Raw genomic sequence first — 24,463 nt, 5'->3', positions numbered from 1 at the left:
TGTGGCTGAACTTGCATGAAGCCCCTATAGCCACCCCATCTCCCTCCTACCTGTGAGGTGCACTCGCCTGGTCTATACTCTGTGCCAGAAGTTCCAAGAGGGCTCTACCATGACTCTTGACTTACCTGGTGTGAGTGCACTGGCTCTGACCACATTTTTCTATCAACATTTCTTCCTGCTAGGCCTCTGTGCCTTCATTTGTGCCAGACCATGTCCTGTTCTATGTCAGTAAGCAATAGCACTGATAACATTGCAATACTAGAGACTCCTAAAAATGTGAGCATTTTCATTTGCTTCAGGGCACTCCGTAATTACAGGAGGACATTATGCAGCTACTTAACTCGGATTGGCTTACATCTTTTTTGTAATTATTGAAAGCAGAGAGAAAATCCTTCTCTTTGGCACCCCTTGGTGCCAGCACCCTAGGCAGAGACTTAGTTTGCCTAGTGCTTGCACTAGCCCCGGGAAGATGGACAAATAGAAATGCAGTTGCACAGTATGAGGGGAGTGAGCTTCAAATTGATTCAAGGTTCGTTTATATATTCTCAGCAGAACCGCTGGAAGTAATGTAACTTTTGCAGTCTTATCGGCATTGGTTAGGATCCAAAGGGATTTTGCATGGGTCCCACGGGATATTGTTTGAAGAGCAAAGTCGTAGATTCTTCTCTGAAGGTGTAAGACTGATTTGGAGCGCCAGGACCTTCTAGATCATGGGAGCATAGTTCGGTAAGCCCTCTCCATGCGACCATCCTTGTTTACTTCGCAGTTTTGCAGACTGGAATGTAGCTAGTTTTTGGATACAAGTGCTTCTCCAGATGTGTATAGCTTGTCCTATAAGTACAAAGGTCTCTCAGTGATGTGGGACGTGCAGATGATGCAGCCGGTTACTAACAAGGTGTATTGGTGAGAGAAAGATAGTGAAGGGAGATGAGTTTGGGGTCATGTGGCCAACTGTTTGCAGCCAGAGATGAGCCACGCGTATGTACGCAGGACCGATTTTGGGGATGATAAGTGTGCATCTGGGAGACCTATGAGAAGAGCGCAGCCAACATCTATGTGTAAGACGACGAGTGCCCAGACTGTTTCATGGATATTGCATGTGTTAGTAGGTGAAGATTGATTCTTCTCAGGATTAAGTGCTAATTTTGAACTGTTGGGATTGCTATATAAAGATTTTAGAATACCTTGGGCCATTCTAGGCATGGAGGCAATGTGGGCACTGGTAGAGGACACTGCGAGGAAAGGGACACTGCATCAACAGGTTCTAAATGTGTCCCCTTTGTTCGGGAAATGTAGAGAGACACCCAGTTTTTTCACATAGTAAGGACAGCATGCCGAAACCCGTTAAGTAAACTATATGAATTAAAGATATTGAATATTAATTATCCAGACATGGTTGTGTCGTACAAATGTGTATATAGTAATATTATAGGGTGGCGGTTGCTGCACTAATGTTAAGGTAAAACCTCTTTGCATTGACTTTTCCCTGAATGCTATTGCTTATCACATTTGGCTCGCTGGATAGATTTGAAAGACATTTTCCCCAAACAAAATCTGTGTCCCGGGCCCCTCCAAAATGGGAATTTCAGTGTACATTCATTAAACAGTTTGAAGGTTATTAAGAAGATTAATAAATGCTGTTTTCTGCCTACTCCCATTCTTTTTTTCATAGAGAAAAAGTGGTTCCATTGAACACCCTTAGCGTGAAAACAAATAGACAATATGACCAAATAACAGGCAAGTTGGGCACAAAGTGTTGCAGAGGTGCTTTTTGCTGGTTTGGAGTAAATCTGTTCAGAGGTTTTTATAATATTTGACAGATAAGGGGTGCCTCCTGTCCCCCCAAAAATCTTTTATATATCCCTTGGGGCATTGCAGCAGAGTCTTTTCTGAAATGAAAAGTTGCAACTTTTTTGTGCTCAATGCAGGTAATTCCTGTGGTATTTCCGAGGGAAGCAAAAAGAGAAAAGTGCTCAAAATTATATTTGCAGGTGGGAAAGGGATGGTGCTTAGTGTTGAGATGGTGGCGAGGGAGGAGTACATGTGCAGTGGGAGAGGGGGGTGGACTGGGAAGCCTGTTTGGCCCACTTTACGTGGGGAGTCCTGCAGGAATCTCTTGAGATTTCGACACTAATTTGAAAAGCACACTAGGAATGGAAAGTGCGTCACATGAAACCAGAAGGCAAAATGGGAACCTGTGAGAGAGGGAGGGAGACTCAGAAATAGTAGGTGGACACCTGGTGTTGTCAGGGGGATGGGGAAGACGTTCAAATGTGTGCGCATTTTCTTGTTAGAGCGGAAAATGGTGATCACTGCTTTATCACGGTAATCAGTGTTGCCTACATTAATGCAGGAATTATTAATGGGAATGAATGCTATTGGTATAGTTGATGTCATAGATGTCACCATGGATTGGTAGCGTGATCAATTATCTGTGGAATAAAAGGAGGGGTGTAAAGGGACGAGGATAGCCTATGGGCCTCTGGACTTAGGCTATTGTCTTTTTAGGTGCGATCTAGTTATTTATTAGGGCTCTATTTCAATAGTTGGTGTAACATGTACAGTTACACGGGCAAAGGCCTTGGCAACTGGTCTTCTCTGAAGGCCATGGTCAGTGGAATTGGAGACTGCTGGCTATGCTCCTGTGTATTTTTTGATTATTGGTGCAACTTGATTTGGTTGATTACTAAGGAGGGGGGTATGAGGTGGTGGCAGTTGATGGAGGATGTGCTGGAATAAGGAAGAGTGAGCTGGGGTGATGGGGTACTGCTATGAGGGAGAGCGAGGCTGGGTAATGGAATGAGGAAAAGTGTGGTGGGATAATGGGCTACTGGGATGAGGAAGATGGAGGGGTAATGCAGCTGATTACAAATGTTTAGGTTTTTTCTGTTTTTGAAAAATATATATATATATATTTTTCTCTCTGGCCTTTCCATTGTAGTATACACGTACTCGAGCAGTTCTGCAAGCAGGTGATTTTCATGCTGGTGGAAATGCTGTGGAAAACGCTTTTTACTCCCGGAGGAATGTGGATGATGCCATAGTAATGTATTCTAATACACAACACTCACATTTCTTAACACACAAGACAAATGATAACGATTTATATAATTTGATGTATTGGGCAGGGAAGGTTTTCATGGGGACTTTAATCTTTTTAAGTTTTTCATTCAGTAATGAAATGTCCACTTTTATAATTTTGATACCACACTTGATAATATGCAGCATTTATTTGATTTCTTGCAAAGTGTTGTCCTTTTCTCTGCTTTATTTGATGTTGTCTTTTGTCCTTAACAACTCGCTTCTTTACTTCTAAAATGCCTTCTTCTGTTCAAAGATAAGTGGGAAAAAAACAGGATGTTAAAAGTTAAGGTAAAAGGTTAGAAACACCTGGGCGAAGTTAGGCAAAAAGGAAATGGGTGCAAGGGCTCAGGGGAGGGGAGGGAGAGGTGGAAGGTTCTCAGTCGGACGTGGGTGGTACTAGTGCAATTGCGATCTCTTATGTGAGTGTTAGTCCTCTGTGTGGGGGTTCCCTTTGTCTCAGTCCATTTTTGATCTTGGAAGCACATGTGAGGCTACATTCAGTGCCGGCATGAGTAATGACCCTGATTTATAACCATAGGCATATTAAAGGCAATAGGGAAAAGGAGAAAGAAAATGGCTTGCTTAGCAGTAAGTGACAAGGGAAACATTAGAAAGTGAAGCTCTTGTGCAGGGTGTGGTTCTTAGGATTAGAAGAAGAGAAGTCATTTGGAAGGCATCAATAGAAAATGGAGTATGAAAAAGGTAGATTTGAGAGTCGATATGATTTTTAGCCATGAGATGGAGAGAAGGACCGAATATTAAATGTGAAACAATAGGGTGCAGAGAATGCGACATGGGTAGCTAGCTTGGGTCTATATACATGAGTAGAGACATGCTTATTTTGCAGATGGCGAGTTTAAAGGGACATTGACAGAAGGACAAGTTGTTTTCTGATGACCGTTTTATTACTGCTGAAGACTGCCGTATAGCAGCCGCACTATCTTTTACTTTTGAATCCAGAAATACTAGATGTCACGCTGACAAGTGTCACTTACTAATTACCATGTTGTTTTTGGTGACTAGACCTCTCTCTCTCTTGCATGTTCTTGGAAGGAGTGGGAGGGGTGGGCGTGCAGTAAATAGTTTACGGGTGAATTCTGGCGTTTTTTAAAAAAAATACATTTTATACCTACATACAAATCCTCAAGGTTTTTACAAGAATTTTTTCGTTTTGCTTTCCAGTTATGTGCTTTTGCCTACTTTTCTTTGTCGGCCATAGCCAAGATTAGGTCCAATATTTTTGCTGTAGCCGTCACCCACGCTGTCTTTTGGCCTTCGATTAGCCTTGTCCACCAGAGGTCTTCAGCAAAAATGTGGGCTGAGGCTAGGATGGGATTCAAGTAGGGTTGCCTGATGTTTTCCACTCCTGGACATGATAGAAGAAGATGCCTCGTTGTTTCGACCTCACGGTTTTTGCAGAATCTGCATTTGTTTGAGATAGTCAAGCCACGAATGGCCAGGATTTCGTTGGTATGAAGAAGGTTAAGGGGAGCTCTTAAAAAGAAGTTCCTCAGTTTCTTGTTTGGGTATTTGCCCACAAAAGGTTGTAGCACGTGAAGTTTTTGGGGCGCGTACGGAAGATGCAAGGTCCGCTTGTAAGTCGCCGCTTGTTTGCATGTTTTGATCAAGTCTGATTAATTTGTTTTTTTGTGAATCTTTTTTTGGGTTCTCAATCAGGTCTTGTTTACAACATTGGATTGTTTCTAGTTTGGCTTCTTGGTCTGCTGACCAGAGGTTTAGTACTGTGCAGCGACCCCCAATCTACTCGTGATTAATTGCTTTCAGCAGCTCCAAGCAGTTTTCCAACAGGAGTGCATCATGGAGTTTCTTTCAACCACCGATTGTAATGACAGCTGGCTCAATTCGCGCCTTATTGGGGCCATGGGCTTTGAGGTCGGCAGGTTCAACATTTTCCGCCAGAAGTGGCTTTCAAGTGTGAGCCAGATCTTCTTAGGTAGCCCTGGCATGGCTTCCGCTCCGTATACAAACGATGGAACAATCATAGCCTTGTAGAAGTCTATAACTGGTGTTAAAGAGAAGCGGCCAAACTTCTTGTCAATGGCTTTAGCCTGAGACGTTAGGCTCTTTGTTTTGTCTTGCAGGTAGTTTTGCATGGCACTTTCGTGTTGAGAGCTATCTATCATAATGCCCAGGTACTTAAAGTCTATGACCTTCTCAATGCGTTCACCTTCCAGACGCCAGACAAAGTTGTCTGCTTTTCCTCTCCCCTTTCCAATCAATAGTATTTTAGTTTTTGATTTGTTGATTTCTAGATGTATTCAGCAAATTTGGTCAGCTGTCTCTGTAGTCCAATGGCAGTTTGGTCAAGGAGAATAATGTCGTCTGCGTATAGGATCCTAGATATTTTGACCTGACCAAGTTGCGGAGGAAAGGCTCTAACCCTTGACTCCGTTTCCTTGTAATCTCCCATGTAAGCCAAAAAGAGAGCCGGGGCCAGCGGGCAGCCTAGTTTTATCCCTTGATTTGTGATTATTTCTTCTGATAGAAGCCCTTGATGATTTAAGCGGACTTGTATTCTGGTGTTGTTGTGGAGTGCTGTGATCGGTTGTAGTATTTCAGCTGGGCAGTTCCACTTCCTTAATTTCTCCCACAGTCTCGCTATGTCTACTGATCGAAGGCTTGGCTTAGATCAATAAAGGCCATGAAGATTCGAGGGCTTCCTGCCAGTGTTTTGCTCTTCAGGATGCTCAATGTTGGTATATTGGTGTTGGTGCCAATGTTTTTCTTGAACCCAGACTGGAATGGGTTGTCACAGGGTGCCCTACTAGACCATGATAGGAATTGGTGTAGCAGCAGTGACCCATATACTTTACCAATCACGTCCAGAAGTGCGATAGGACGGAAGTTCTTGGGGTCATCTCTGTTTCCTTTTTTAAAGATTGGAACTACTACTGAGGTTGTCCAGGAGTTTGGTAATTTCTTGGCTTTTACAGATCTTTGAAAGACTTTAATGATGAACAAAGACCATTCTTCGGGGGCTGTTTCAGATGCATGTTCGACAGCCCATCAGGGCCTGGGGCACGTGCATATTTGAGTTTCTTCAGAATTTCCAGGATGTCCTGTCTGTCGTCAAGGTCCACTCAGGGCAACGTGTCTTGTTCCTGCATACTTGGCAAAATCCCAAGTAGATCGTAAAAAAGACTTTTGTAGTGTGTTGTCCAAGTGTCTTCTCCAATGCTGTTTATTAACGAGTCGCTCGTAGTTCGGTCAGTGGCATTGATCAGAGCCCAAAGTTTTTGAGTGTTTTTGCCACAGACAGGCCTCAGCATTTCTTCTGAGTCCTTTTGGTACAGGGAGAGGCGATAAGATTTTAGCAAGGTCTTGTAATGCTTCAGTCCGTCAGATAGAGCTTGTCTATTTGCCTCTGAGCTGTTGCTAGCTAGTGGTCTTCTTAAAGGACATCTTTTGACAACTAGTATTTGATCGTAGTTGTGGATTGGTTTCTTTGTAGCTGCACCTTGGTTCAGTTTCGTTTTTTTAAAGATGTTAAGCAACGAGCAGTAGTCTGGTTGGAGATTAGGCACGCTTGATGTTCCCAGCTGAGCGCAGTTGTTGATCAGGGTGATGATATTGTTTACACCCAATGATAGATGATTTCCTTTGGGGTTTACTGCCAAGTTTGAGTTAGGCATGACTTTTTCCACCGAGAAGGATGGCCACGTTGTGCTTAGTAAGTTGTGATCGCTTGACGGGATTCTCTGTGAGCCACATCTCCTGGAGGCACAAGATGTCAAAGGAGGCCCAGTTCATATCTCCCAGAACCGTGAGAAAACCCTTGTGTGTTCCATGAGCCTAGTCTGGTGGTTGAATTGGTGTTAGTTCGTTTTGTTGTTGGGTCAAATGACTGGGTGATCTTGAGTTGCTATTTTCTTTGGGGAGCCAGAGACTTCAGAAGCCAAGTCCATAGGTTCTGCAGGGAATGGAGTTTTCCCCTTTCAGTCGGCTGTTCGGATTCTTTGTTGACAGTCTGTGTGAATGTTCTTTCTATTGATGTCAATTGGCCAGTTGGTCTTCGTACGATTTCTTAGACAGCCTCTGGCTTTCTTTCTTTGCTTTGCTTTCGGATTCCTTCTGATCTATCTTCCTGGTTAGATTGAAGTTTGTTACCTTTGTCACCGTGGGACCTTCTCGCCTTCTCCGTAGGAGTTTCAGTAAACACTTCTTCGGGACCAAATTGGTGACGCTTGTTTTGACTGTTGTCGGATGGTAATCTATAGCGCCTGGTCTTTTCTTTTCTTGTAGATGGACTTGAGTGGGTTTGGCCTTGCCTGTGGGTATCCTGCAGTTGTTGGTGTCTGGATTCATCCATTTCTCTCAGATCGTAACCGAGTTTCAAGAGGCTTCCCATGGAGTCACATAGCCTCTGTTTTACAGATTCTGGAGGTTGTGTACAGGTAGGTGGTTGCCTGTCTACCTTCATGGCTTGGCTCTACTATTTTTAGATCGTTAGATTCCACTGTCTAAGTTTCGGTACGCTGTGGATCAGTTCCATTACTGTTCTTCTGTTGAGGATGACGTATTCTCTACTGTCACTTATTTGGTCCAGTTTGAAGACTGGGTTTAGGCTCTTCGCTATGTGGGCTCTGGGTTTTTAGGGGAGCCTCTGCCTCGATTTTCTGTTTCTTGGATTTCGGCTCTCCTCTGCGTTTTTCTGCTTTCTTTTGGAGATTGGTTTCTCTGCGATCCTCCTGTGTTGGTCACGTTTTCGTGGAGTGTTCTTGTTAATTTCCCTGGGCTGTAGTTTAGTGAGCTTCGTGCTTTTGAATAGTAGTGCCGATGCAGTCTTTCAGATGAAGTCACGAGTTCCTTGTGCGCCAGACGGTCAGACCCCCATTTTTCAATTTGGACTGTCTTCTTATAGGGCTCCTCCGATGTCGGGAAGGAGAGTTGGTCTTTTGCCTCACAGGCATTTATATTTGTCAAGGATTCATGTCTCTGTGATTTATGATTGACTAGGGTCGAGGCCTCATCGGGTATAACCACCAGAGAATTGTCAAGATGTTTGCCTACATTTAGAAAGGATTCCTCCATCAGAAGGTCCTCTGTCGTTTTTGATGTGTCCAGAGGGCTAGTTGGCTCCACCAGGTCGATGCAAACAGATGGATGTCTCTCCTTGGTGTGTTTGGGATCCGTGTCGCTGAGGTTGCGGCTCGCCTCTGGCCTTGCTTGCTGGCCCGGCTTCGTATGTGACTTTGTAACCAGCCTCTTTTCCGATGGTGGTAGGCGGAAGACCAGTTGTTTCTCCCTCCTCGACGTTTCGACTTGTGTTGCCTTGGAGTCTGCGAAGATTGAGAAGTCTTTATTCAGCATGGATTCAGTTACCTTCACACATGCAGTTTGACGGTCGCTTCATTTCCGGTTGACTGTTTTTTTTTTTACCTCGGTCTTTGGTTTCTCTTGAGGGATTAATAGTTTTCTCAGATGCTTTAAACTGTTTTTTGGGTGTGTTGGTGAGCGGGTTTTCGCTCATCCCAAGACCGGTTAACATGTTGAATGGTACTTCCTTGGGTTTATTCCAGTTGCACGAGGTCTGCCACCCTACCGCTTGGGAAGTTGTTAGGGTTGCTTGCCTCTGGTCTTCTGGAGTGTCCTGTCGTGCTGTAAGTGGTTGAGCTTTTTCTGATTGTTTTTCCATGGCAACAATGTATCCCTCCAAATAGAGGAGTTTGGAGTGCATCATTGCTGAGATTGTGCTACGGTCTTTTAAAGTGTCGTTTTTCGACCCGTACAGTTTTGTGAAGGGAGCGAGGGCCACCGTTACAGCTGACATTATTGTCAAAATATCCTGTTTTTTCTTTGGCGAGTCAACTGTTGTGGATTCTGGTAGTTCGTTGAGTCTAATGACTCTCAAAGGTGTTTTTGGTAGTTCGCTATACCTTCTAGCTCTCAAGGGGGTCGATGCATTGATGTCAGGGAGTCTTTTTTGTTCTGGCACGCGAGGGCATTTTGCTTACAAGGACCAAGTCTTCCTTTTCTTTGGGTTGATTAGGGAGGTCGTTAGACATAGGATATGCCCCATGACCTTGCTCCAGGGCAGAGTCCGAGCAATCATGGCGACTCAACCGTTTCTCCTTCACTGTGGTTGGGCCTGGAGTGACTCCAAAGGGTTTATCTTCCCATGGTCCTGTTGGAGGTGGACAGCCAACTGCTTGTCATGTGGAGCAGTGACGCCACAGGTCTGGCGTTTTTGCTGGGTTGATGCGTTGCCCGTTGTTGGTGTGTCTTGGTGGTGTGGCAGGTCTGGTGTCTCTGGATATTTCGACTTTACCCCCGTCAGTTCTGATTCAGGGGGGGTTTCCATCTGCAATGGTTTGACTTGGTGCAGAGAGGCAGGCGAGTTAAGGTTTGTTATCATTACGTTGTGGGGCTCTGCGTGCTCCTCCGAGCTAAACACGACTTCCTGCATTTCGCTGTCGCTGATTTCGCGAATCTTGTCATATTTTCTTTTGCATTGTTTCCCAAAGAAGTCTTTTAAGGTGTGGGTTAGAGAGAGTTTGGTTTCCACAAGTTTGGGGGTTTCATTGGGTTTTAGTATTTTCCTGGTTGGGCGTTTAGCTGGCTGCTTTTTACTATTTCTAGAAGGAAAGAATTTGTCGGCTTTTTTTGTCAGCCCACCTGTGTAGATGGGTGGGACGTACAACTGGGCTGCCCGTGATGTTTTGGTCCTTAGGGGCCTTTTGCTTTTCTTGGGGCGAGGTCCTTCGCCCTTGGTTGGAGTGGCTGTTCTCGTTGGTGGGTGGTCTGAGTTACAGCTCAGGTCTTCTGAGTCTTCCCATTCCCCATATGGGTCTGGTGCGTTAATCCAGGGTAGGCCAAGCTGAGCGGCATCTTTGGATTGTGCAGACGGCGCCTTCCATTTTTGTGGTATGGGGTGCATTTCAATGCTCACCACAAAAGGTTGGGAATGTTGTAAGTGCCCTTCTTGCATGTAATCCAAAGCCTCGACAGGCAGACTGTTTTCTGGTGTTTTCTTGATTTGCATATCGTTAGGTCTGAAAGCGTCCTCCTCTGCTGTTGAGGCACTTGCAGTAAGTTGCTCTGCTCCCGTTCTCAGAGACTTTGTTGTTTTTGGCTCGCCGGCGCCTCCTGGAACACTCTCTCCCTCTGCAGCCTGCAGCGCCACGCCAGCCCCTCCCACTCCTCCGCAGCTCTGCACCGTCCCTCCTCCGACAGGTGGCACAGAGTCAGCGGTCGCAGGGGAGGGGCACAGCCCTGAACCACCAACGGTTGGTGCAGCAGATAAGATGACCGCTACAACAGGTACGTCTTGGGCCGTTTGGGCAGTTTTCGGGGGGCGGGTGGGCATTTGAGGTTGTTGGAGCTGTTGCCGATTCCGTCTGTGCCCTGTGCGACCTCATGACAGCTATGTTGTGCTTGGCGGGGGCTGCCGAGTCTGTAATGGGTTGCGGCGAGGGCGGCTGGGGCCGCAGCGTTGAGGTGGATGCCGGACCCGACGTCTTGAAAGCTGCAGAACATGCACCAGAAGGCCTCAGGACGCCTCCGTCTGGCTCGATGCAATCTTCCGTGCCCTCTGACATGGTGTGTAAGCAGTCGGCTTTCCCACTGCCGCTGAGGGGTTTCTTCTTCCCCTCAGCATGGGGAAGCGAGCACTCAGTCGGCGACCTCTCTCCTGGGCGGTGGGGCTGAGCAGAGCAACATCCGTGGAGTCCATGGCATCCATAGCAGCCATAGACTTCCAAAGACTGCTACTCTGCCGCTACTCTGCAGCCGCTTCACAGGGAAGTGGAGTTTTTAAGCAGCCTCCACCCCACACACTGGAAACTGAAGATAGACTGAAGTCTGTAGATGAAGGAAAAGAGTAGCTGCAGTCACTGCAAAGACTGCTACTCTGCCGCTACTCCGTGGCCGCTCCGCTTGGAAGTGGAGTTTTTAAGCAGTCTCCACCCCACACACTGGAAACTGAGGATAGACTGAAGTCTGTAGATGCAGGAAAAGAGTAGCTGCAGTCACTGCCAAAGACTGCTAAACTGCCACTACTCAGCTACTAGTTTTCTTAGAAAAGTCGTTATCAGTGTATTCTAAAGGACAAAAAAGTGGGGACAATGTAAGATATTTAAAAAAGGAAAGAGTGAGGAAAGGCTTCTTCACAAAAATAGGATAAGAGAGTAGAAGTACACATGTGAAGGAGCAGAGAAAGAAGAAGAGAAGATGTAAGGGGAGGGTATGGAGATGAGAAAGATTCTCACCTCACTCGAGTATTATGACCTGCTATGTGAGTGCTAGTCCTACATATGGGGTTTCCCTTTGCTTCGGTCAATTACTTTGTTTTGCAAGCATGCATGAGGGTACATTCTGTGGTGCCAGTGCAGTGATTATATGTGTTCATAGTAGCTACTAGGGTCAGAGGAGAAAGAACAGGAGTTGATGGGAAGAAAGGCACAGGAAAACATGTATAAGTGTATTCTAATAAGACATATTCATGTTCATGTGTCATATGCGCTTATGTTGTATGTGCGTTTGTCATAACAGAGTGTCACAAGAGCATGTGTCATAAGAGTGTATGGTGTAATGTGTGCCATATTTTGGGGATTGTAAGTGTGTGTGTTGTTCAGTGGGCACGCGTGTGGCATGTGAGTGTATGCTTTATATGGTATAAAGTCGTATGAAAACTCACATAGAAGTCAGGTTTCACTTTCATTCATTTTTTAAACATATAAAAGGCATATTAGAGTTGTACATTTTGTACATGTACACACTTTATATCTGCTGAAAATTGGCATCAAAATAAGACTTTAATGCAAGTTTTCAGATGTATAGTATTGAATATGTACGAAATGCCCATCTCCCACGTGCACAGTTCGTATATAACGTTTACATTCCTTCTACTCTTGGATTCTTTTTTTAACATTTATTTTACATGTATTTAATGAAAATTACAAGAAAAACAATGCATTTTTGGCACACCAATGCTTAAAAAACCTTTTAAAATTGATTTACAGAGCTAAGGACAACTGTCCTTAACAATGGGTTAGAGGATGTGGATATAGGACCGGATGATGCAAGTGAAGGTAGAATCATGAACCAGGGACAAGGACAGTAGAGTATGATATAGGAAAAGGATAGTGGAGGAAGTGCCACATTTTACGATGAAGGGGTGAGGGATAACTGCTGTGGGTGATGAAGAACAGGGAGATGTGATGACGTAGAATGCTATGCAAGTGGTTCTTCAGAAAGGGGGAGAGATAGGAGGTTGGATGTACATTGAGATAGAGTGTAAGTAGTGCAAAGAGGCAGAGGAAGAGCCTTCCAGAGTAATGAAGCGTAGAGAAGAAGAGAGCGGAAATGAGAAGCAGTGCAAGGGGCACAAGATTTTATGCCTACTTTATGTAGAAAGCTCACATTTAAGTGACCTGCAACTTTAATGTGAGTTTTTAATATGTAGAATAGGCGTATTTGAGTTTTACAGTTCATACATGCACACAATGCACATTTCTTGAAAACTGAATTTCATAGTCACTCCTGACTTTGATGTGAGCTTTCAGATGTATATTAGTGTATACGTACAAAATGTACATCTCACAAGTGTACATGTCATTTCTCCTTCTGCTCTTGCATTATACGCCTCCTTTATGTAAAAAAAACTCACATTAAAGTGATCAGTAATTTTGATGTGAGTTTTTAATACATCTAACAGGCATACAGGTATATAGGAGTTTTACATTTTGTACATGTATGTAATTTATATTTCCTATACATCTTATAAACATATGAAAACTGAGATCAAAGTCAGTGCTAACTGTGTTCTGAGGTCTCATGTGTATAGTAGCGCACATATACAAATGTACATCTATGTGTACAAGTAGAGTTTGTACGAACGATGCTCATTCATTCTGCACATGCTTAATGTATAAATGCATTTTAAAACATTACTAGTTCCAAATTGGCCAGCTTGATTTACAAATAAATCAAGCACCAATGCCTGATAAGATCATGTTTCACTCCAAAAATATAGAAAATTGAAGTGGCCAATTTTGAGATATTTTGGCTGAAAAAATATTTCTCTCCTTATGAGAAAATTCCATGTCAAAATCTGGTCAAAACAAATTTTTTTAAAATATGATGACACCCATGGAAAATTCTGAAATGTTCCATGAAGGCGCGGCCTCCTCGAAATTATACTGTGGAGTTTTTTCTGATTGTTTCATGGCAATGTTCAAGAGTTATAAGAAAAGTTCTGAAACTCCATTGACAATTTATCTTAACCTATGCCATGCACTAGCACAATGGCATAATATATAGAGAAACACACACACACACACACAATTTAGTATTTCTGTCTTAAGGATTATATTGATTTATAAAAAAGGGTATTTATTTTTTTCTTGATGTATATATGCTTTATATTACTTATAATGCTATCACATTTTCCTTATGACACTGTTAGTTGTTCACTGTCTTTTTTTCAACATTGATGTCATATACATCATGAAGTTTATATTTTAAAATAACGTTGCTGTTGGTGGTCACATGTGTGTTTCCTTGTTTTGTGAAAGTACAGCAAAGCCGCTAGGACTGTGGCAGGTGTTTTCAGAAGCTAACTTGTCATACATTTGGGACTGCAGATTTTGTGGAGTCTGTGGCTGGTGAAGTTCACTTTTGCCATTTCCTTGAAATCTGTTTGAGCAATTTGGCACAATACAGCTTGACAGAGTGTGGGGTGCATTTAAAGACCCCAAACAGAAATCTCTTTGACATGAATAGCAAGATTTTAAACACTGAAACAAAAATGGCCTGGCTTTTGTTTTTGTTTTTCAAGGAAAATTAAAGAGCCATGTGGAAAGGGACGTACCTGTCATTACCAATGGATAAGCAGCATTTTAATTTACAAATGAAGGAGGAATCAAAGATCCCTGTCACATGAAAAACAGTATTGTTAAACATTGACAAAAAAAACGGCTTGCACATGTGTGTGCAAATAAAAGCACTTTTAAAAGTGAAAAAGTATCACTGCTCACAGGAAAATGGCAGGAAAACAAAACATGATGTGCGGGTTGACAAAAAGCAATGTATATTATGTTTCACCTACGAAACTCCAGTGACATTTGAAGAGCCACTTTATCTTCATGGAAAATGTCAGCCCCAGGCAAACCCTTTTGCTGGCTGTGGGCAAACCTTCACAAGGAAATCCCCCACTCCCAGCCTGGATGTCACATCTCCCATCTAATTACCAATTGCAATAAAGTGTCCTGCTAAAGGTGTCAAAATTCAGTGTTCTCCAGACCTGCTGGCTCTGAAAGCATTGACGCCAAGAAAAGTTCTTCTTGGCTGGAGCATGACTAATATGTGCAAAATGGGGACAGCCACTTCAAAGAGCAAGCTTCCAAACATAATGGACACTGATACCTTTGGGTACAGGCCGACCTAGTGAAAACAAATGGCCGGAAGGCAGGAGGGCCTCCATTTGTCTCACATGAATATTCTCAATTAATTTAAAAGGACTATTATCATTTAGGCCTTTTTCTCATCAACCATAAGGTGGATTGATTGAATTTTGTACCTTTTTTTTTGTAATTTCCAGGCAATTTTGGGGATATTAAATTCATCTATCTGAGACTCAGGGAACTGTAATGGCCAGTTAAACTAGGTTTCGGGCTGATCTGAACATGTTCCAAATGTGAGAGTTGGTGAGTGGGTGGAAAATGTAATTAGGTATATGCTTAATAACTTACATATTCATAACTGTTGTGCTTTTTATGGAAAGGGCAGAAAGGTACCAAATGGCCGTGCTATATCGTACAGACTTGGTGGTCAGGTTATCTAATTCCCCATGATTAGCTGAATCAGAAACTATGTATATTATGGCAGTTGCTAGTATAATTTTGAAGTTGTAATACATAAATCATTTTTGCCAAAAAGTTGAAAGAAGAACAAAGGTCGATTACAAATGGGAATTGCCATATGTTGCTCCAGACCCCTAAACCAATCCTTACTTGGAGGCTGGGTTTGGGAGTAGAGAGAAGGGTAACTGGCCAATCCTAGTGGCAGGAATTATTGGACGGTACTTCACCAAGATTGTAAAATTGATGGTGTCATTGCTGCTGTATAAGGGAAAACAAAGAAGACAGGAACAGGCAGACAAGAGACAGACCATCAGATAGGGCTACTGAAACTTAACATCTGACAGCTGGAAGAAACCACCAAAGGAGATTGCTGAGAGTACATCTTGGAGCGGTCTACCTCTAGGAAGACCTCAAAGCTGACTGGGTCCTATGGTGGAGAGCGGGGTGCCATTTTTGAGAGTGGAGTGACCAGACCCCGCCCTATCTTTCTAGAGTGGTGTCCTGAGATGCAGCTGGCTTTCAGGAACTTTAAACAGAGGTGTTCTATATAAGTAGAATTGTTCCCAGGGAAATGAAAAGGTGGGAGGGCCTGCTTGCTTTGAATCCTTTCCCTTTATAGTGGGTTGGGATTGGGAGGGGGACAAAACTGTGTAGATCTTTAGCCTATTTAGCTAAAGATATTAATTTTAATTAATTCCCCATTTGGCAGAACACTGCAGGGTGAATTGTGTTAAAATTTCAAATTAACAAAGCTCACTACCCAGTGTGCGCTGAAATCTATAACCTATAATTTAATTGGGTACTCCTTTTTGTCCTGCTGATCTGACTTCTTTAAGGAAGAAATCAGTCCAACCTTTTTTATCCAGCTTCCCCAACACAGTCCTTTCAGTAAGGGGGGTCTGAAATCCAAAATCCCCCAAATCATTCCAATTTTTCTGTCTGACTTCCTAACATAGACCAAAGCAAGGTGGATCTGAAACAAACCGCTAAATCACCCTGTGTTTATTTTAAACCAAAAGTGTGGCAAAATCAAAATTGCTATATGTATTTGTACCAATCTTGAAATCCTCCTGCTAGCCTTTTAAGCCTGCAAGAAAATCCAAACTGCACAACATTACATGATAATTGCCTTAATTATTAATCAGTGTAATTATTGTGTGAAGTGAAATTTGTAGCAAGTGAAGAATTGTGATTGTGTTCTTTTAAATTCACTTTTTGTGATTTATTTATGCTGAGAGAAGTTGAATTTGTTGTGCCAGGATTAAAGTGGTGTTTGACATTTTCGTGCTAATTTCTATTACTCTTATTTATTCAAATACCAATATATTTCCCATACACTGGCTTGGTTCTTGGCTCATTGTTTGCGCAGGGGAGAGGGATCCAAGGGGCATGATATAGGGCTAAAGAAAAGAATCTGTTAAACAGGTTTTTGCATAACCACTTGAGTGGGGAGGGAAGGGACTCCCTGTGTTGAGGGTGGCTTCCAATAAACCGTTCCAATAGACACCCATACAATACATAATGAGAGAACATTCCCTTTTTATTGTTCAGGAGGATGTTAATCTGGAAAACCGGTCACTGGTGATAAAATACTCAAACTACAAGAGAACCCATTGTGAACAGACCTACATTGTGGTCTCATCTCTTCTTTGACCGATCCTTCTCTATCACATAGATTTCTACTCCCTCCCCATGCCCTTTCCTTAGGATATCCCTCAAAGATATGCCCTAGTCACACTCCTTTTTAAGCTCTTGTGATGATGCAGATAGTGTAAAGCCTGCACCTCGAATGCTTCCCATCAGGAATCCTGTGTGTAGAAGGCTGTTGCCCTTCAGGTGCCACTGTGCTAAAATGCCGGGATGGGAGCAAATGCCAATGGTCTATGAGATAGGGATTCCATGACAGAGAGGGATTCCTTGCATTCTGAGCATGCTCAGGGGCATTAAAATGTGTGATTATGTAAATGAAGGGCACACCTACCTGCCAGAATAAGCAGACAGACAGTTTATCACTGACAGAAAGTTTCCTTGTGCTCTTATCTCACAGCCCCGAATAGGTTAATGTTACTTATATCTGCTGCTTGACAGATTGCGCTACCTAGATTTGCATGGCAATGCCTCTTTGTTGTCATAATCACACACTCCTACGGTTCGCAGCATAAGCAGAAGAGTCAGACATCCCTATCAGTCAAGGAACCCTGTGTGGAAGACCACCAGCAGCAATATGGAAGCAGAAACTGCAAGAGTGTGCCCCATCAGGGTACTTAGCTAAAGGCAGAGCTGCAGCTGCTAAGGAAGACAGGCAGGTAAGTGGAAGAGGGCATTATGCAAAAGGTAGGTCGGGGTCAGTAAGGCAGGACAGGACAAGAGGCAAAGAAAGCAAAGTTTGAAATGGGAGAGTAAGGTGGAATGCCTCACCCTCAAAGAGGATCTACTCAGTCCTCACATTACTACAAAACAAGAGTAAACCAAGCATAATGGTAAAACTGACACAATTCCTACTTCACCTTTTTGTGGTAATGTGGGCTGAGGGATGGCTATACTCTCAAGAGGGTTGTGAATGTGAAATAGTAGCAACCGAACCAGTAAAGTACAACAGTCCAAAGTAAAGGATTGCCCAATCAACGTTCTATAAAAATATATATAATTGAGGTAACGCACATTATGCAATAATAACTAAATGGAATCCACTACAAAAACTCACCTCTATACAAAGAACACAAAATATGCAAGATTACAAGTTTCAGTACTCTGGGTAATGAGACAGGGAGAGACAGGTAGATAGAGACCACAATGTTCTTGGAAAGGATATGTTCTAGTATGCAGAAGAGATTACATTGACTGAGCCTCTCTCTAGGACCTAGAAATGGACCAAGCAAGCATTATCAGGCAGTAATACTGTTGCTCCGTCTTGGTGGTTCGACAACAGCGAACCAGATGTCTTAATGCTGTGCTGGCGGTTCAATTTGGGCTCAAATGTGGCATTTGTGATAGTCCAGATGGCAAACAGATGTCAAGTTTAGTTGAACTGAAGAATGATATGGTTCAAATGGTGATTTGAATGATGCTGATCGTGGAGATCACCATGTTTGGACCAACAGTCAAAGTTTGATGGCGGATGGGCTGATGTCTGGATGCACAAGTCAAGTTGGTTTTGATGCTGTGTTCAAAGGTCATCGTTTGGTAAGAACACCAGTGTTGGGTAAACTGTTGACTCGATCAGCGATGAAAAGGTGGTAGTTTTGAAAGGTCAAGCATGGTGGGCACAGAAATGCTTCTTTGTTGGAGCCGAGGAAACAAAGAGCTTCAGCTGGTGTGATGGTAAACTTGTTTGAACATGCATTACTTCGGTTCAAAGGTCAGCGAGGACAAAAGGCATATCTGGAGGGTACTGTAAGTTTGAACAAGGTCAAACATGCTCGAATTATGGCTTCCAGTTCAACAACAAAAGTGCAGGAATTATGGCTGCCTTGGCGCTCAGGGGCTGTGAGCCTCAAACCAGGGTCTCCGGGGAAAGAGCAGTCTTTGTTCCTGGGCTCCCAAACACAGGGGAGGCTGCCACACATCTGCAGAGGTCCTCCAGCATGGTGAGATTCTGGGTACCAGTGTCTGGCAGAGAGGCAGGTCTTGCTCCACTCGCAAGCCACCCCTCAATGTGCCATGGGAATAGTTAAGAAGCAGAGCTTGCCTGGGCCTTGGACTACCTGTCTTCACCTCACAACCGACTTTGGAAAGGACTGCTCTCCAAACAAGGTCCAATCAAATTCCTCTCCAAGTGTCGACGTCGAAAGATTAATCAAAGAAGGGGTGGGAGTACCCTTATTTTAAAGACAAATATCTACTAGTGATTGGACTAAAGCAAGCTTGCTTTAAGGGGCCCAGTCCCTGCTATTTAAATGTCTAGTCTTTGCTTGACTGCTTTGTGGTAAAGGAAGTGGAGGGGATAGGAAAGAAGCATAAAGATAGAGAGAAACAAAATGGTGGAATATTCCTCCCAGTGTACTGAGCATCCTCTGTCTACACTGAGCACGCCCCACCCCTTGTCAATAGCATCAAAGGCCCTTTTGGTATGCAGTACCCTTGTATGAGACTAGTCCTTTTGGGTTGGGTGTGTCCTCTGATGTTTGTTTCCCAGGCCAGCTTCTGATGGGAGGCTGCCTAAGTGGTGAGAGATTTTACAATCACAAGAAGAAGCATGGCCATCCTGATTACTGCCCTGTCACTTGGCAGGGCCAGGCTATCTGGTCAGAGTACATATAACCCTTCCACAGCTGGTCTAAGCTCACAGGGCTCATACGTGTGATATCAATTCGATGTGGCGGCAATCATTATTGGAGTTACTAGCCACCATACCTTAAACTCAGGGATGGCTTATAAATAAATGTATAACTGCCACCAGAATAGTAACTCTCATAGTTATATAGTTTGGGCACAGATGTTCATATCATAAAGGCAGCTCCTATGGTGCTGCAATGACTTGGCTGTCACTGCAGCTGTCAAATAGACACATCTGTCCTCTGGAGAGCAGGTGCTGCAGACTACGCTACTGATTCAGTAGGGCACATGTGTACACTATGCTTTTGGCAAGGAGCTTATGAAAGGGATATCTGGTTATGATAATATATGGCATTTGTAACACGCCTATACACAAGTATTTCAAGGCGGGACGAGGCAAGGAAGGGGGGTACATAAGAAGGACAGAGATAACGATCTTACTAGGCCAAGCGACTTTGAGATTGCGCAAGTGCAGGGGAGTTGGAGGGGGGAAGCGCCAGTGGAAAGGGGAGGGGGCAGTGCTGTACATGGGATCAAACAATAACAAGAAGTGTGGCCAGCAGGTGGCAGGTGCAAGGGTAAGCACAGACAGCAGGTGTCCAAAAGTGCAGGTACGGGGACGGTAGGGTTACAGATGCAAGGGTTGCCAGGAGGCTGTGTGGGTGTGCAACTGGGTGGCCAGTGGCCTGGGCCTGAAATCAGAGAGTAGCCAGGTGAGCAGAGCAGTATCAGACAGGAAATCAGCAGGGGAGAGGAAGAGAGAAGCAAGAAGCAAAGAGGAAGATCTTGAGGTGCTTCCGGAACCAGAGATGGTTCTCCTCAAGTTTCAGAGAGGCAGGGAGGCTGTTTCAGAGGGAGGCCCCAGCCGAAGAAAGAGATATACCACCAACTCGTTGCTTGGAGAAGCGACTCACTCTGAGGGAGTTGGAGGTGAAGGAGCAAAGCGCTCGAGTAGGAAGGTATTTACGAAGAGAGAGTTGGAGGCATAGAGGACCCATGCCCCAGAAGGCCTTGTGGACAATGCAGAGGGTCTTGCACTTGATCCTTGCAGCCACTGGGTGCCAATGCAGAGATTCCAGTGCTGGAGAGATCCAATCCCTGGGCTTGAGGCCAAGGACAAGTCTCACAGTCCTGTTCTGTATGAGTTGCAGAGGGCGGAGAGTAGAATCAGGTAGATTTAGAAAGAGGCTGTTGCAGTCCGGCCTAGAGAGAACCAGAGTTCTAGAGACAGTGAGATTCTGGGGGAAGGAGAGGAAAAGAAGAATAGCTCTGAGGAGTTACAATTGGTAGTTTGACTTCTTAGAGACGTCAGAGATGTGAGGAGAAAAGGAGAGTGTGGAGTCGAAGATGACACAAGGTTCTTAGCCTCACAGGTGGGAGCAGGAAGAGGGCCAAGGGAGGCCGGCCAGAGAGTGACAGGAAAGGAGGGTGCAGGTGTGCTGATGAGGAGAATCCCTGTCTTACTGGCATTAAGACAGAGATTGTTTGCGGCACCCAACTCCTGGATAGCAGGCAGACAGTCAGAGATGAGAGAAGGAGAAGAGGTGGCAGAGGGGAGCCTGAAAATGAACTGAGTGTCAATCGCATAGCACTGAAAGTTGGAATAGAGAGCGACAATGCGGCGGGCAAGAGGTGCCGGGTATTGGTTGAACAGCCAGATAGAGAGGTTAGATCCCTGGGTAACACCACAGGTAGAGAATGAGATAGAGGAAAGGAAGGACCGAAATTGGACCTGGGAGTGTTGATCAGAGTGGAACGAGGTCAGCCAGGCCAGGGCCTGATCAGTGATACCCAGGTTATCACGGAGACGATTGAGCAGGATGGCATGGGTGACGGTGTCAAAGACAGAAGAGATATTGAGTAAGATGAGGACAGAGGGGAGATTAGAATCAAGGCTAGAGAGCAGGTCTTCACTGATGTTCAGGAGAGCAGTTTCCATGCTTCTGGCTGCTCTGAAGCCAGACTGATGGTTATGGAGACAACCAACATATTCAGTGTGAAGACGAAGCTGGGAGATGGCCAGCTTTTCTGGGAGTTTGCCCAGGAAAGGAGTGATGGACATAGGGCGATAGTTAGCCGTGCAGCAGGGGTCGGCTGAGGGTTTCTTGAGAAGAGGGTGTACAAGAGAGTGCTTCACGGGAGAAAGAAAGGCTCCAGTGGCGAAGGAGTGGTTGCAGAGGTCAGCCAGGGCAGGAGCGAGGGTGTCAATGTGGTTCTTGATGGTTTTGGAAGAACAGGGAAGAACATCAACCTTTGAGATGGAATTACCTGCATCATTTTATTAATTTCTAAAAATCAAAAAGCCAGTGCTTCTGTACTCTTGCTGGTAATTCTGCACAAAGCCCCTGAGTACATAAACAGTAGCAGGCTACAGTTAATTGAATTAATGGGTTAGTAAGTAGTCAGTCTATGACCAACACCGCTGGAAATTGATCCCACATCCTCAAGGGTAACAGTTAATAACTGAGCCACAGAAAATTTCATAGACGAAAATACCAAATTTCGAGATACATGTTTCCCTGCAATTATATATGGGGAGTGGGTATAGGGTAATAAACAATATGTTATGGTATGTTAAAGGTTTTTTGATGCTGTGCACTTCTGCATGGTCGCTTGGTGCTCTGGCAGATCTGTACAGCAAGGGGGTAAGGTGTGGGGGGGTAAGTTAGTAGGACTGAGCGAGACAAAAAAGCTGTGATGCTTTTGGCAGGTTCAATTCAGTTTATCGCATTTGTTGAGCATAGGTGTGAAGTTTTGGTTGGTAGCTGTCATGTGCTGTTGTGCGAGGCTATGTGTGGTTTGTTTTGTTGTTGCAGTGTATTGAAGGGCATGTCGTTTGTTGTGCTGTAGAGGTATGGTTGTGTTTAATTCAGAGTTTGAGAGGTGTATGCAGAGGGATGAGGTTGGTTAGTGATGATATTTTATTGTACTCCCTTAGTTTTGGCTGCCTGCGGCACATATCCCTTCCAATTTCGTACATTGTGGTGCATTTCAATTCCCACTTCTATTTTCTGTGCAGGTGTGAGGGTCGTTAACAGGGTTGTTTAGTGGTGGTACCTTCTCCACCCCCGTGTTCAGACTAATGGATGTCCACATCACTTTAACCTCTGGTACATCCCGATGTGCAGCAACCATCGCCTCCACGGTTCCCTCGAGGAGGGGGCACCGCTTCCCTGCGCACATAAGTTCCCTGTACCCTGTGGTCCTTCTGTTTGGTCGCCATTCTCTCCCCTTTAATTCTAGAGCCTTCTATCTGTTGTTTGATTAGGTTGGTCCCATCTCTTTCTCCTTTGTTTCTGGTAGTGCCCTTCATGGTTCGTATTTCTCTGGCAAGGGAGATCCAAACTTAAGCAGCTACGCAGGAGAAAGCTGAACCACCTTGTGTATGGTTTAGGTTCTACGTAGATGTCGTCACTGGATCTGAATGTTCTGGTCGGCTGGGGACTATGGGAGACTGCCGGGAGGGGGTGGGGGGAGTCTCACCCACAAATAATTGTGGGGCAATGTGAGGGGGGAAAACTGTATTTTTGTTTTCGATTTATTTTTCTCAAAGTGATCACATAGATCTGTCCTCCAGTTCCCTGGCTAGAACCCTATTCATTAGACCACTTGATAATATAAAAATATTTCTTATTTTACTATTTTGCTCTGCAACAATATTTCAATATGGATCCGTGGGTTTAAAAGGGACATGACCTTTACACTATATGCCAGATTGTGATCTAGAGGGTTTACACCAGAAGCGAGGTGATTTTGTAGTGGTAACAGTAAGCATGCTTGCGGTATTGCTGCCAGAAATACCAGCAAACTTGAAATGAGCCTCAAAGTGCCTGGAGATATCATGAGGGAAATCACTGTAAGACACTCAGAATTGGTGGCCATTGCCTTTTTTGTGAAGCTCACCTGCAAAAGGAGGCAATGTGCCTAGAAATACAGTCTATTTTATATAGTGCTTGCATAGAAGTGCTTGCAGCTGTGATGGGCTGTAAGAAAGGGGCATTATTTTTACCCCAATCAATTGTATTAACCACTAGAAGATGAAAGGTGAGATGGACCATGCAGGATTCGGAACTTTGAGCTGCATGTTGCGCGCACACACACACACACGCCTGTTTTCTGGACTCAATTAACTGAGTTATCTTACCCTGCCGTGCTTGCGCCCGTTCTTTCCAACAGCCGGTGGAAGCGGACGAGTCGGGGCGATGCAGGTGGTGGCACAAACGTTTCTGCAGCATAGCGGGGTATCTCCTGCACAGTTTGACGCGGTGGTGCAGGCAACCTCTGTTGAAATAATAATTGAAATTACAATATTAATAATAATAATAATAATAATTTATTTTGTTACTGTTCCTCTCTGGCAAAGACTTGAAGCTTCGTGTACCTTGAAATAAGGGCATTAAGCATTATTTGACTCAATTGTAGCCATTCTGTTGATCTTGGGCGGATGGAAAGCTGAGACAGCCATGCTGAGACAGCCTAGCCAGGATTCAAACTGTGACTTGAAGGTCCCACATGGGCGAGTGGGGAGGGGGCAGAAAAGTTGCGGGATGAAGAGGCATCGGAAAGAGATTAAGCTTTGCAAAAGCCAATAACGTTGGCGTTTTCAATAGTTGACAGAATTGTATATCCAGCGCCTGAATGCCTTCGGGTTTGGAGCGCTATACAAACGACAAAATAAATAAATAAAATAAAAAAGGCATGGACTTGTGTCGCTTCATGATGAATCAGCCCAGCATGAAGAACAGGCAAGCTAATAGGCTGATCATCACATGACTATTTGTTCATGAGGTAAGAGCCCCTGCTGGCTGAATAATTACTTATATCATGTGCAGTTTACGCAGGCTTGTACTTGGGCCCTAACATGCTTTTGATCTCTGTTCTATACAGCACGACATAACCCATAATGTTGAAACATACCTTCAAGCCACAATTATCCCGGGAAATAAACGGTGTCCAAAAGAATGGTGTAACCCTTAACAATCTTTTTACTACAGGGCCATAATTTAGAACCATGAGGCTCCAACATAGAATACAGACATGCATTCTAGGAGTTTCTGTGTAGAAAGAGAAGTACTGCTGGATAACCTTTCTTTGAATGTACCGTACCCAGGTCCCAGACCCAGCACCAGTTTACCAGCCATGCTCATGCAAAGAAGACATCATCCACGAATACGACTTGGATATAATTCATGTTAGTAATATTTGAACACGTTAAGACCATAGGCCCATTTCTAGCTATAAGCATCTGATCTCATTCATGTCTCATCTTTTACCTCCGGGAC

At 44.2% G+C, this 24,463-nt stretch overlaps 1 protein-coding gene across 1 annotated transcript in view; it reads right to left on the bottom strand.

Annotated features, from left to right (window-relative positions):
- Window positions 1–24,463, bottom strand: part of LOC138521151 (antileukoproteinase-like) — a 79,932-nt gene that overhangs the window by 5,713 nt on the left and 49,756 nt on the right. The window contains exon 3 of the mRNA XM_069633729.1: window positions 23,326–23,462. Coding sequence (XP_069489830.1) covers window positions 23,326–23,462 — 137 coding nt within the window. The remainder of the gene's footprint in view (window positions 1–23,325; window positions 23,463–24,463) is intronic.

This window comes from Ambystoma mexicanum, chromosome 13 (genome assembly GCF_040938575.1).
Source record: "Ambystoma mexicanum isolate Mex_15411 chromosome 13, UKY_AmexF1_1, whole genome shotgun sequence".
NCBI lineage: Eukaryota > Metazoa > Chordata > Amphibia > Caudata > Ambystomatidae > Ambystoma > Ambystoma mexicanum.
The sequence above is the reverse complement of the archived record's forward strand: the minus strand, read 5'-3'. Positions and strand labels throughout refer to the sequence as shown.